Below are 14,373 nucleotides of genomic sequence, written 5' to 3' on the forward strand. Positions count from 1 at the left end.
GCTGTGCCTATCCACGGATTTAAAAACGGCTACGTCATCGCATATACGGTGGAGAACGACAAAATATTGAGCCCCCACCTCTCTGATTTGCTTTCTGCAACAACTCTGCATTACTTATCTTTTGGAAATATGACCGCCATCTCACCCATGGCGGACCCTCTCACCGTCCTGCCCCCAGAGATTGTCCTGCAAATCTTGCACTTCACCCCTGTCTCCGCCCTTGCGTCCCTGACTGCGGCCTCCAAGGCTTGGCATCAATTTATCGACGTCACTCACCAAGAAGCTATTTACACATCCGAAGCCAAAACTGCCCAGCCGCTTGGAGGTAGCCGCGATTTCAACTTCCTCTCCGATACCCACAGCTTTGCCAAAGTATTTGAGGGCACGGAGTCATGGAAAGACCTATGCAAGCGCCAGACACTACTAGCCCGCAATTGGGCCGAGCCCCATCCAGTTAGCCAGGAATCAGTGCTACAAATTGGCAATGATCCCGTTTGGCGATTCCGTGCCGACTTCAAGCGCCGGTTTTTCGTTTCCACTTCCCATGCTGGCGGGTTGAACGTCACTGATATGGACACGGGCCGTATCCTCTGGCAACTCCCTTCGGCGCAGGACACCGACGGAGATGGAGTTCGCCAACACGCACACTTGGAATATCAGGATGGAATGGCTGTGTTTGATAGTGAAGGAGATTCGCTCGAGGTTTGGCAGACGGACCATGAAGGTGCGAAGCGGGGAGAGTTCCGGCGCATCGCTACCTTGAACCATGATTGCCAGACGAGAGGGTTCCAATTGTCATACTGGACTCTTTGTGTTGTTTCCAACGAGGGTCAGGGTTTTGTATACGATATGACACAGCGACCTCCTACGTTGACCACACACTTGAAGATTGAGAGAGGTGCCATTGGCCATCTGGACCAAAGCGAAGACATTGTGATCTATTCGATGGGTGCAAAAGGCTATTTTGCCTACAACAAGGAGTCTGGTGCGTTCTTAGGAACGCTGAAGCCGTCGAAGTCTACGGAAAAATATCACATCCTTCCTCCCAAAGCTGCCTCTGCTTCTGCGAGTGCAGCACTAGCAGGTGCTGCGAGACTTGGCCCTACACCTCAACCCCTCGCGCCTGGGGCTTTCCGAAAAGATTGTTTGGTACCAATTGAGGTCGCCAAAGGTCCACTATCACCACCAGACGACCCAGGTCACGTGTGGCATGGGGAGGATGAATGGGGAGCGGGGATGTTGCACGGCGATCTCTTTGTGGGCTTTTCTCGCGCTGGTCGTGTTTTTATATGCCCCGACTTCCACAAGGCTCTCCGTGACGAAGCTAGTCTTGCAGCGAACAGCTCCATTTTGGAATGCGAATCAGACGGGTCAAGCTTTGACCTTGGTGGTTGGTTATCAATTCGCAACCACCGTGTGATGTTCGAAATTCAAGACCGGATCTATATTGTTGCCCTTGATGACAACAATAGGGTTCAAAACGTGGAGAACCCTGCCCGTGCTTCGTACTCGCTGCTCACTAGCTCTGCGCCGCAGCTTGCTGTGCCGATCAGTTACATGGCGTTGGCTGATGATGCTATTATGACTACCTACACCGTGAGCATCTTTTCTGACCTATGAACATAAAGAGAAAAAAAGAAACAAAGCTGAAGAGCTAACACCAGAAATCGCAGACTCTCGGTTGGCGTGACACCAACGTTCCAGGTGGCATACCTCCACCGCAAGGCAGAGACCTTCCTCGTGTCTTTCCTACAAAAGTCATCCGCATACTCAGCCTGGCCCCTAACCTCTCTAACAAATCTTCATCTGCCTCCGGCGAGACGGATGAGCCTTCAGCAGTGGATAGCGGCGGTCTTGGTAACTCCGTTCCAAATTTGCCATCCGAAGATGCCTGGCGCACACAGGCCGGATTGTTACAACTGCTTAGCATGCTTGGCGAAGAAGCGGATCTACAAAGCGACGTTGAAGATGAATGGGAGAGTATGGACGAGGACGAGGACGAGGATGAAGATGAAGGTGAAGAGGGGAATTAGGACAACCAGGCACACATGTGCCCGATGGGGCCTAGATTTGCCGTTGACTATCCCCGATGCAGGGGACCTCACTGGCGTGGAATTTGCGTGCTTCAGTGCGTCGTCGCAGGATCATGCACTCTCCACAACTAATTTGCTGCAGTCCGTCATATCACTGACGGCTGTTGCTCTCAGGCCACATATATTGTAGCATCCGCAAATCTGGAACTTTGGAATTGATGGAAGGGTACAATGTGTTTCCATCACAGAGGCGATAGACAACTCAGCCTCCAATTTCAATACAACCAGCGAAAAGAACATTTTTGGGGAATCATATCTCGATCAGGAGATCAACAGACAGTGGAAAGTACCGAAATCAAAATGGTAGAGCATAGTCAAAAATATCTAGAACTCCTAGTCATGATCACCAAATATGGGTAGTAATAGAAATGCAAAGTAGAACTACGAACTTCTCTTCACCACCGAAGCATTTCCTTTTTATCCAATGCAATGCTGCTAACATAAAAGACAACTAAAACTAATGCGATATATATCTTCCAAGGTCTTTCTTGGGATAAGGTTGTGTTAAGTGGGTCACGCCAAGTGGGTCCATCACAGAACAAGGTGTGGCTGTTGTATGTATTCCAACGTTGGAAATTGAGTCTTCGGTATACTTTCACAGCTACCCCGGGTAGTGCAGAGGCAAAGAGGCCTAAATACATGACCACCACCCAGGTCTTCAGTCTTTTAAGACCTAAAGTCATTAGGAACCAAGTTTACGGCTGTTGTTCGAGACCACACCTGTTGTGAATCACCTTTCTATACTGTCTATAAGAATTGTGGATGGTATGCATCCTTTAGACTTATAAATATAGAATATATCTGCCCGTTATGGGGACCAGAAGGTTCACATACAAAACATTTGTTATGGCATTAGATTTGGTAGCCGTAGATGCTTGCTTTTTTATAGGAGTACGGGCAGTCGAAAAGGACCATTTAATAATATTGTGACGTGGAGAGGAGATTCATTGGTAAAGCTACTTGCACAGAGAAATAAAGACATAAATAAGCCATGAAGGGTACAATCACACTTCCCGGCCTTATGCAGGCGTGGAAATCATGGGTGCTTTCTTTAAACGCAAATTGGCTTCCCACTCAATCAAAGACCCCTTTGGGCCTTGCAAATGCCCCTGACAACACATAGAGACCGAAGCGTTTCCCCCCAAGATCAAATAGATAGTGTTAGGAGAGAGGTCTCTAGAGACGTCTACGAAAGAAGGTGAGACTTGCGAGTCCACTCGTTAAGCGTTGGATTATCGGGGGCTGGCTGAGCCTCTTTGCCGGTGAGGATCTCGAAAAGGCGAGGATCCCGGGTGTTGAGAGCGCACTTGAGTGCGGTTGACCACGTTGCGAAGTTGGTTTCGCCGGTAAGGATTGGGACGAGCTCTGAGATCTTGGGCTTTGCGAAGCTGCTATTGTTGTTGGAAGACATGTTGATGAAATTGATGAGTGCGTTGATGAAGAGGTACTGTGGTGATGACTGTCGAAAAGAGAGGGGCACGTCTGTTAACACAGTTTGCTAGTGTAGGAACTAGATAGGTGATACCGTTTGTAGGTGGGTGTCTGGCCCGGCCGGTTAGCGCGTCGTCGAGAGAGGCGCTGGTGATGATGGTGATAGATTCGATAGAGAGGCCTTTGAGAGGTTAACAATGGCGTCGTGCGTGAAGAGGAAGTTTAAATGAATAGAGCTTCCGGGCTCATAACCCGTTAGGAGAGGTCTATAGAGACGTCTAGGTGTATAGTGGAATTTGAGATGATTGAGTAGTTGAAGCCATTTTATGAAACTAAGAATCTGACAGATAGCTTTGAGCATCCCCATCGCCCCCGACACACCATAATCTAACACATCATCTTTGCGGTGACTTTACTCCACCTCCTGGCGGCGGATGTAAACAGCAAGGTCGGACCTAAAGGGAGCAACCGCAACCTTGTGATAATCCCAGAACTCATAGCAGTCGTATTCGTTTTCAATCATGCGCAGCACACGAGGGGTGTTTGGGTTATGGCTAGGAGAACTGGTCAGTAAGCAAGACGAAGAGAATACAGCATCAGAATCAGACTCACCACCCATGATTTGGTTCAGGGACAACTCGATCCCAAATCAGCATAGCAGGCCGAGCAAAGTCAACAGTGATTTCTTTCAGTGGAAGAGCGGGGCAGCAAGAAAACAGAATGCAGTAGTCGTCAATTTCAAGTAAAGCTTTGGGGTCTTCCAGAACCTCGCAGTCTTGCTGCGCAAGAGCCCAGGTGTCAACGGCAGTGTAGCGAGGATCCTGAGCATAGCATTTGATCTTTTCTTTGGACATCTCTTCAATGAACTCCTTGACAGTGATCATCAGGGAATGTTGCACGGCGCTGCGATAGACACAGTCTCTATCGTCGGGACCAAATTCCATTGATCCAGATGCGATACCGATAACCTTGGTGATTTTATGAAGGGTGAGAAGCTTAAGAAGTGACTTGAGTTTCTTCCATTCAGGGCTGTGCTTCCAGAACACCTGCATAGATTGGAGATACTCATCGACATCCCAGGAGTTCTCGAGGTAGTCGCTGAAGATGGGCAACTTTGTGTCGCTCGCGCGTACGAGCATGAAATGCTCAATCTGCAACGGAAAGAAGGTTTCCACCAGTCCAATATCTTCTGACTTTGACGACGAAATGAGTTGTTCATAGCATAGGTATCGGATCTTTGGTTCACGTCTGTTGAAACATGTATGTGTTAGCTGGGGTCACGTGCCAGAAGAGCCCTGAAGGGAGACCATTAACAAACAACATACATCTCCCAGTCTTCGTTCTTCGCCGCCTCTTCGAGGACTTGTCCAGTCATCACTTCATAATAAATTTTGGAGCCACTGAGGCCCTTGACAGAGATCAACTGCTTTTGTTCCTTCTTTCGCCGTGTGTTGTATCGGCGATTGAGCTGGTTGGAGACGCTCTCCAGGTCTTTCTTCGTGAAGAAAGGCTTATCACTGTCATACCACTTCTCGAGAGCCTCTATAGCTTTATTCAAGCTGTCAGGCCGATCTTTGAGGGGGCGAGTGCCCAGCTCGGGATCTCCGTGGAAGGTGTGCAAATGATGCATGGCCACAAATCCCAGAGGGACGCAGAGCCACTTCGAAGTACGATGAGATTGAAAGATGAAAGACAAGATATGAAAAGTGTGAAATTTAAAATCGTTCGGTGATGTTGAATAGGAGTGAGAAGAAGAAAATAGAGATGAGGGATCGGACGAATAAGAAGTAAACAGAGACGAATGAACGGACGCGCTGTGTCGAAGACGCGTATGAGCGGACAGAGAGACTCGATACTGCACGCTGTTTATACACAAGTCGGAAGATGAGATTAACATGGCAAACCCTTCCAAGTCACGAGCTATCGATAGGCCATTTCCCATTTGGGCAAGAGGCATCAATTTGGAGAAAAGCACTCCTATCAATATTTCACTGCTACAATGCTCCATAGATGGCTAACAAATTATGAAGTTTGTAGAAGTTATATAGAAAGTGTAGGTCAGTTGGCTTCGCGAAAGTAACTGATATTGAGCTGCCTTTCAGCTCATTGACAGTTTACAATCCTTTCTTGTTCCTCTTTGTTCTTCATAGAGTATTAAATAGCTCATAGCCACAGGTGCATGCAATGTATCGCATTACCTTCCTGTTGTTTCCTCTCTGAATACTTAGTTCACTGCTTCTTTTGCTCCGAATACTGAGCCAAAAGGCTATGTGATGTTCATTGGATTGTTCCTCTACATATGGTTAATGTCCGAGTCCTTGATTTATAATATAATTTGTAAAAATACAACTTCTGACTCCGATATGATAGAGGATTTGATATACCATGGCCTCTTACAAGGGGTCGAATCAAGACAAACATCTAGTTTTGGAGGCTGACAGTCGAGCTCGCCATGCCCACATTAACAGTTTCTGATCATCTTTTGTGATAGAATCAGTGCATACTCGGTGAAGTCTAGCTTTTTGTAGTATTGCTTTTGCGCTGCGTCAAGTTCCAAGTAGAATGAGTTCAAATCGACACAAAGACAAAGAGATACCCGGATTTTGTCTGGAGTCCTACATATCTAGATATCGGTAAAAGTTTAAGATAATAGATATTTATTATGCAATTATATGGCGACCTCAAGAAAAACGACATGTTAGCTGAGATCAGACCTCATTTCCAGCTGCTTATGAAGGTACGGTTTGACCAAGAATGTAAATAATCTTGCTTGGTTCTCTCTTCCCGGTTATTGGTAAGAGGCTTCCAACAGCTACGAAATATTCCATTCCATCGAAAAGAATAAAGAATTAAGAGCACAAAGGAAGGGGAGTGCCGAGGCATTCTTCAAGTTGGTATCGAAAAACGAGTGCCTTAGGCACCGGCGTCAAACTCAGGTGTAACCACCTTCCACCACGTTTATTTCACCATTAACCTACCCTCCATCAGGAGTCTCAGTTATCATCAAATGCTGAACTCTGAAATCTTCAAGTCAATCATGAGTTCCTCCGATCTGGCCGTGTCGGCGGCCGGCTCCCAAACCTTTCATCCATTTCCCTACCTTCCACCCGAACTACGCTTCCAGATATGGCGTGACACCTTGCCCGAAACTGACTCGCCGGCGTTTACTCCCTACCAGGGTGAAGGTTGGTTCTCTTACGAGCATGCAGTCTATGAAACCTATGTGGAGTGGGAGCTCCGTTACGACTCGCTTGATAAAATCCGTGTCAAGATACCGCTCGCCGACGTGAATCGTGAGGCCCGCTACGTTGCTATCGAATGGATTCGCAAGCAGGAAATTGAGGTCCTTTTTCATCGGCAGAGACAGTGCTTTTACTTCCTACGCAAGTTTGTCCCAATGTACGACGTGGTGTGGGTTGGTCGAGATGAATTTGAATTATTTTCCCAGGAGTGCTGGGGGATTCACAATACGGATAGAGCTCCGGAGAGTGTTTCTCAGCCCATCAACATCGGCCAGTTTGCTGTGCCTGAGAGTTTGTTGATGGATGCTTCGTCCTCCAAGTTGATTTGCGAGACAATTTGCTGTTTTGCTTGTGATGTGGTTATGTATGTCATCGCGGGCGAACATCCAGGTTTTACGAGCGAGAATAGTTTCAGCAAAAAAATACAGGCGCGATGGGAGCTTGATGGCGCATGTGAAGGAGAAGCAATTGTCTGGGATCGAAACAGCCAGAGATTTGATGTGAAGAGTGGCCCCCGGATTCTCGGCGAGCACTCATACCAGCGGGTATTGGAAGTCAGTGAACTGATGGCTCAATATTTTATCTTTCTCGAGCACGATATCGACTTTGAAATACGGGCTGCCCGTGCCATCAGACCGTGAATGTTCTTTTGCGTTCCATATCACCGACATCATGCGGATCACGACACACAGATCGGTTTCTTTCTGATCTACTTGTTGTTTGGGCGAAGGAAGACGTTCTGGGGGATATTGCAGGAGTGCCATTGTCCTTGCCGGCGACTCAATTTGTCTTTAGCATTCAGCTATCAGTGGATCATCAGCTTCCAAAGTTAGGAAGTTGATTTCAAAAATCGAATCCTTGTTGACTGTTTTATCGCCCTCTCTCCTTTTGTCAATTAACGTCTAAAGATACTGTAATAGACAATAATTGCAGTGATCATTATTTAGGATCAGACGTACTTAGAAGTACTGGGCCTTGAAAGCTTCCTCTGATGGGATAGAATTAGGTTTGGAAAGCTCACGTGCTCACCAGTTGGCCAATCATCCTATAATTCCAAACCCACTATCATAAGAAGGCCCTCTCTGAGCTATCGTCGGACTCGATGGTTTTGCTTGTTCCTTGGAAAATCCATCTCCATTCATCAGTCACATGAATAGGAAACTAGCGCCTTCGCTATGGAAGTGGGGAAAACTACATGTGCATTAAGAATTCACTCAGAGTCGGGTGAAGTCGCGCCACATTCTCTCAAGTGCTGGCAAACTAGGTGGACCATATTCTGTACCACTTGACTAGCCTCATTCTTTGTGTGCACGTGTTGGTGTGCACTGACGCTGATAAGATTGTGTCTGCTCCTTGAGGCCCTGTATCTTCCCCCCGACCATTGTGCAATGTGATCTAGGAGGGGCTGTACATGTTCGTCTGCGATCGTTCCGTGGCGACTAGTAGATGCTGGATGACCCCCAAGCCCTTGTGTGTACCATGCTGTATAAACCACCCTTGCTCCTAGGACATCGGTTGCTAGTAAGACGAGCCCTAGTACCAGGAGCAACAAATTCTTGTAAATCGCCATGGGGGTTGCTGCAACTACTATAAGTATGATCTTCCTGTTGCAATGAGCTATCAGCAGAAGAGACTCTAGCTAAGTGATTGCTGGACCCTGGTCTCAAAGTCCTCAGAGGTCAGATTTGGTATTACGGGATTGATCTTACCTGCTTGGTTTGCTGAGCCGTTGATGTTTTGCGCAATAATTTTATTGAAGACCTTTTGACTAGTCTGCAGTTAACCTAACAGTGGTTCTCTTGTTTGGAATATGCTCTGACTATATATCCTATGGCATAGTGTTCTTCGGCACATCAATAAACAAGTATGTATTACGACAGACTCTATGCCCAGCTCATGTCACATTCTTGGGTTACCATCTCGCCATTTCTTGCCTTCTAGCTAGTTTCAGGGCTTGCTCAAATGGGTATGTCAACTCTCAATCCACCGGATGCAAGATTCAAGGTCATCTGGGTTGCTCAGCTGGGTTTCGACATTGCACAAGGGCTGGAAAAACTTACTCAGCAAGAGAGTCATTATGTAATGAAAAACGCCTCAGTAAGATTGGCGGCTTAAGGATATGGTCCGGCGAAGACGTGCGCGGTATCATCTCATCCCACAGGACAGGATGCTCCAGTTCTATTTGGTTCATTTCAAACTTGCGTTGCACCGAGAACCTTCGTGGTATCACCTATAAGCAGCTCGTATTTCGAGGCTGCTGAGTTGGTGCCACTCTGCGTATAAAGCACCACTATATAAAATTCTACTGTATATGGGTCGCTTTCCAAAATGAGTGTACTTTGGTGCTATCATACGATGGCCTTTGGATGATCTTTAATGGTACTGTTTTCTCAAAAACGACAGCAAAAATCATGATATCACGATTGAGTCAATACTTCGCCTGTTTGGTTTAAGATTTGAGCACCAGAGCGTAAGACGGAGAAATACAAAGTGCCTTTTATAATTACTCCGGGACTATGGCGGAATCGAGAGACAACGATAAACCATCTTAAGTAGAATAGCAATAGATCCTTATTTGGACATGTACTTACTTCTATGAAGACGAATTAAAATGTATTGTAATCGCTGTTCCACGGACTATTAAGTTTCACGGCATCAAATAAGCAATTTTATAGAGAAAACGGGCCGCAGAATTACATAGTAGGAATACAAAGGACGTCAGCATCGCTCACATCCTTTCGGTTCAATGCGAATGGTAATGGTAAACTTCACATTCTGATTCAAGGGTGACAGTGATTGGTAAAAGGAAGGGCAAACCACCTAAGAAGGGTTGATACCGCGAGGCCGACGGACCGGATCAACGCCAGCCTCGAGAGGAGTGTGTTTTCCCTAGCCTCGTCGTATCTACCTCAAATCGAGTATAGCTCCCGTTTACGAATACTGCTCTTTGAATAGTTCGCGTGATATAATTTTATAGTTGTAAACGGAAAAGGAAAAACCGAAAATCGCGCCATCACGGGTATCCCCAACATCCATAATCATGAACACAATCATAAAACAAAACCGATATACCCAGATCAATATAACATGAATCCCAAAAAGATTATTCCCATTCTAGATTTTCCAAAAATCAAGCAAGTTGTCGCTCGATATTGCGGGGCCCAGCCAGAAGCGACGGCGGAATCGGAGGGACGGGGCCACCGTACACGGGCCCACGGGCTTCTCGGGAGCCAGGAGGGGGTGGGGGCGGAGGTGGAGGACGTCCGTAAGCTGGATGGTGGGGTTGAGGGTGAGGGTACTGATGGGGATAGGGTGGTACAGGAGGACCAGGGGAACTTCCAGCTCCAAACGCCAAACGCCCAAAGTCTCCTGGAAGGCGCTGTGCCTGGTAGCGGTATTGAGCAGCCTGTGGGGAGGTAGGGTCGATGTAACCCATGGATCGGTTCGGGTCGCCGGGAAGGGAGACGATAGAGGCGCGGAGGGTGCGTGCGATGTCATCGAAGGTGACCTCCATAGGGGAAATGTAGGTGGTGTTGCTTTTTGCGGACCAGGCGAGAACATGGCCGCAAACACGGCCGGTGGGACGGTCGAAGACCCATGCGCCGGAGTCGCCAGGGGCTGTCGGATCAAGAGAGATTAGCTTCGTGAAATGTTTACTCGATACGAGCGGATGTCTTAGGATGGAATGGTGCTGTATGTTTACCAGCTAAGAAGGGCAACAAATGACGGGCGTGCATGACAAAACAAAAAAGGGTATCTAATTAAGGATCGTATAGACAAAAACATGGATCCGCTGAAGTGTACCTCTTACCTCCGAAGTTCCCATTGACGCAAAAGCTGGTTGAGAATGAATGCCGTCCCTGAAGTTTGACCAATGTCATAGCCTTGGATATCTGCCCTGTTTGCAGTCCGCTTGTGCGGCCGCAGCAATGAACCTGCAAACCACCTAGCTCCTCCATCCGGGCTACCTGGTTCAGAAATATGGGTTGTGGCGGGATAGGGCGTCCCGGACGAGCGATACTGGACCTGGTAGTATCGAGAATGATGTTGCGAGGGTCCATGCGGGCTTCATCGACTTTGATGAGCGCCCAGTCAATCTCATGTTTCAGACCCTTTCGGGTCCAGCGCCGTACTCCAGATGATGCGTGGACATAACCTAGGGAGTGTGAAGCTAGGTGCTCGTCATCGCGATCTTCTGGAGATGGAAAAAAGTCTTCATGTACGTCGTCAATGGCTGGTTGAGTGACAAGCAGCCGAGGTTCTTCGCCTGGTTCGATACCAGCAGTATCACCAATGGACGCAGTGTCACCGTCGTCGTCATCAGGGCCGACGGAGTCATCATCAGATGAATCTTCATCTGAAAGCCAGAATTCATCATACCCAGACTCGAGGCCTTGCGATGGATCGTCTCCGTCCTCCAGATCGGAAATTTCGAAATCGAAGTTCATGTCAGGCGAGTCATCCTCTGGATATTCGTACATGAATCCAGGATGTGGGGTATTTGATGTATCACGGGGCCAGTTCCCCGCCGACCTGGAAGGGGCGTCTTGATTGGAGTCTCCGGGGCCACTGCCTTGGCCCTCGTCTTCACTGGGAGCTTCCAACATATGATGAACTGTTAGGCCATAAGGCAAGCCATCGACAAAGATGGCACCGCCATATGAGACGGGGGGTAGGTGCTCTTCGTTCTGAAAGGCACCGATAGATGCTCCGCACAGAGGTCGCTGCTGGTGACATGGATTGAGCTCTCGCTGGCGAAAGGGTGTATCATTGGATGCATTTGGGCGAGTCTTGGCCGGCCTCCGGCGCCTGTTCCGAGGAACCTTGGACCGTTCAATATCGCCACGAAGGACAATCAAATCCCAGTCATCCCGACCAAGAGCGAAGTGCTTCTTGAGGGCCATTCGAACTTTCTTCACACTGGCGCAAGTAACACAAATCGTCGTTCTCGCACTTTCAGGCGACTCGCCAGTCATGATGAGGTTTACTCCACACGACTCAGAAGAATCCTTTAAGATCTTCTGAAGAAGGCGGCTCACCCGAGGCATTATTTGGAAATTCCACTCTCGTAGGTGCTCGTCCGGTATTTCCAAGTGCGGAAGTCTCTTGACGGTCCGTGTCTTTTGTGGCTTTTCAATAGGTTTGTCTTCATTCACGACACCCCATGTCTCGGCAGGAATTGTGGGAAGCTTCTTGTCATAATTGGACATCTCGCGCTTTGATGATTTGTATGCCCTAACTTTGTCCTCGATGGTGACCGGCTCGGGGGTGGGCACAAGGGCAAGTGGAAGGCAGTCATCCAATTCTTCTGCCGAGGGTGCCGAGAAGATATCAATCCGGCAACACGACCACAGAATCTTGCAGATTGTGTACATGAAATTCATTGAAAAAGAGAAAGTGCCATCAGGGTCCGACAAGTCGAGTACCGGGTAGTGGTAAATTTGTGGAACACGAAGACCAAGGTCAGTCATCGGTTGTGTCGATAAATGGAAGTTGGGGGCATCAAGGCACAACTGAACCGCCTGAAGATAAGCACCACCGCACTTCGGGCCAAGTTTCTTGACATAGAGATCTTCCACTCGATGCTTGAACCACGAGCGGTCGTACTTCGTCTTCCAGAGCCGTCCAACTGGTGCCCACAGTCCTATCTCTAATAGAATGAGGCCTAGCGAGTAAAGGTCATAGGCCCACGCGCCATCATCCTCAACAGATCTCTTGTCGTCTGGATGACGGTACATTGCCGAAGACAACGGCTCAGGGGTTGGTCCATCCCCGGAGAACCGTGCCGGAGAAGTGAGATAAGGACGGCGAAGATCAGGTGCAAGACCACTTTCATCATCACTGGCATCACTTCGACCCGGGAAGAAGATAACGTTGCTGCTGTTGATATTTCCATGAACGGCATTTTGACTTCTTAAGTGGAGAGAGGACATTAAGAGATCATAAGCCAATCGAAAGCGAGTGTCAAGGTTCGGAACTCGATTCTCCCGGTACTCCTCTGCCGAAGGAAGAAGAGCGACCAATGGCTTAGGCTTTAACTCCTTTAACAAGTCACTCGGATTCTGTAGGAACGGGAAGTAGTCGACCGGCATCTGATAAAGGAATGCATAGCGAGAATTCGAGTTATCAATGCAGTAACCCAAAAATCGCATCAACCCCAAGTGCGAGATCCTGGCGTTCTGTAGCAACTGCTCAAGAGACTGCTGGAGCTTTTCCAATCGAGCACTCTTATTATCCATTTTCGACTCCGCCAATATAGGCATAAACTCGACAAGCACGGAGACATGGGACTCCTTTGTGGACGCGAGAAGATGCGATGCCGATGACTTCAGGCGTCCAATGGCACGCGAGTTGGAAGACGCTGCAACAGGTTCATATGGAGGAGGGCTATTATCGTGGGCCGCTCCGTATAGTTGTAGAGCCGAGCGATCAATGAGGAGATGGTTCAATGGTAGGAAAGGATTAGGGGAGTCACGGTGCGCGGTCGTGGGCGAGTAGGCGAATGCATCGAACATTTGCTTCGGGCTTTGTACTTTCTCCTTAGACTCGGAGAATGAGCCATGTGATGAATCGTAAGGTGAGGTGGGGTTAGGTCGTGGGCGGCGCGCGCTGTTCTTGCTGGATGACATGCTGGAAGCCATTGTCCGCCGGGAGCGTGAGAGATCATAAAGGGTATCAATACAGCCAGTGAGTTCATTCAAGATTTTGTTTGAGCGAGTTATATCTTCCTCTGTCCATTGTGTTTTAATCGGTCTGCTAGCAAGGGTATCCTTGGACGGTATATCGACTTTCCGTTCCTTGGAAGGGAGCATGGGCGCATCCAAATGCTGCGCTTGCTCAGCATCGTTGAGGAGTTCTTGGATCGATGACATGACACTCTCAACGACATCGCTGAAGCCTGCAGCAGTCAACGATTCATCGATGTCGTTGGGTTGCGCGGCGCTTGCGTCGCTCCAATCTAGACCCCATGCCAGCAAGCGATCCCTCTGTTTCTGGAAACTCCCGTGGAGGGCGACGAGTTCAGGGTCGTCGATTGCCTTGGAGGCTGTCGTAACACTCTCGCAGGAGGTTTTCGTATCGGTATATAGTTTCGTGAGGCGCCGCTGGAGGAAGCCGCCTCCTCCATGCCGGAGGACTGACATCTTGGCGATTGCGGAGGGGATCGATAAGAATGACAGATACAGTATCGAGCATTAGAGACAAGGCACTGCAGTGGGAACGTTCATGAACACATAGTCAGAGTCGCTGGAAATCAAAGAATCCATCAGGAGAAAAGGAATCGATGAAGACTTCCAGAGCAAGTTTCAATGGATGCCTTGGAGGATGGCGATGCCGATAACCACACAACGGCACATCGAGGGAATCCTGTTGCCTAACCAATGAGCGATCACGAGAGAGGCCAATAAGTGGGGTCACGGGGGGGCAGGCAGCAGGTAATGAATGTTTAGATTACGGTATTACCAGTACCAATTACAGATATAAAGTCTCATGCCTCAGGCACATATCCGGCGAGGGGCAGGACGAAAAGTACATATGTAGTAAGTAATAATTGGATTCTATTCATTCGAGTTAAATGTACATACAATAAAGCTAAAAGGTAAGAGAGT

The 14,373-nt window shown here is 48.3% G+C and overlaps 5 protein-coding genes across 5 annotated transcripts; 2 read left to right on the plus strand and 3 right to left on the minus strand.

Moving 5' to 3' along the window:
* Positions 1-129: 129 nt before the first annotated feature.
* Positions 130-2,033, plus strand: N7471_012014 (F-box protein; the record flags this gene model as incomplete). The annotated part of the gene is made up of 2 exons (XM_057284733.1): positions 130-1,596; positions 1,674-2,033. The coding sequence occupies 2 exons, from the start codon at positions 130-132 to the stop codon at positions 2,031-2,033; spliced, it is 1,827 nt and encodes a 608-aa protein (XP_057130999.1).
* Positions 2,034-3,279: 1,246 nt separating this feature from the next.
* N7471_012015 (uncharacterized protein) lies at positions 3,280-3,504 on the minus strand (the record flags this gene model as incomplete). Its single annotated transcript, XM_057284734.1, has 1 exon — positions 3,280-3,504. The coding sequence occupies one exon, from the start codon at positions 3,502-3,504 to the stop codon at positions 3,280-3,282; it is 225 nt and encodes a 74-aa protein (XP_057131000.1).
* A 432-nt stretch (positions 3,505-3,936) lies between these two features.
* N7471_012016 (uncharacterized protein) lies at positions 3,937-5,154 on the minus strand (the record flags this gene model as incomplete). Its single annotated transcript, XM_057284735.1, has 3 exons — positions 3,937-4,078; positions 4,137-4,772; positions 4,850-5,154. 3 exons carry the CDS (start codon positions 5,152-5,154, stop codon positions 3,937-3,939), a joined length of 1,083 nt encoding a protein of 360 aa, XP_057131001.1.
* A 1,407-nt stretch (positions 5,155-6,561) lies between these two features.
* Positions 6,562-7,407, plus strand: N7471_012017 (2EXR domain-containing protein; the record flags this gene model as incomplete). Its single annotated transcript, XM_057284736.1, has 1 exon — positions 6,562-7,407. The coding sequence occupies one exon, from the start codon at positions 6,562-6,564 to the stop codon at positions 7,405-7,407; it is 846 nt and encodes a 281-aa protein (XP_057131002.1).
* Positions 7,408-9,896: 2,489 nt separating this feature from the next.
* On the minus strand, positions 9,897-13,908 carry N7471_012018 (uncharacterized protein; the record flags this gene model as incomplete). The annotated part of the gene is made up of 2 exons (XM_057284737.1): positions 9,897-10,384; positions 10,578-13,908. 2 exons carry the CDS (start codon positions 13,906-13,908, stop codon positions 9,897-9,899), a joined length of 3,819 nt encoding a protein of 1,272 aa, XP_057131003.1.
* Positions 13,909-14,373: the final 465 nt, after the last annotated feature.

The sequence above is a fragment of the Penicillium samsonianum genome, assembly GCF_028829775.1.
Source record: "Penicillium samsonianum strain IBT 33392 chromosome Unknown utg000007l_segment0_segment0, whole genome shotgun sequence".
Lineage (NCBI taxonomy): Eukaryota > Fungi > Ascomycota > Eurotiomycetes > Eurotiales > Aspergillaceae > Penicillium > Penicillium samsonianum.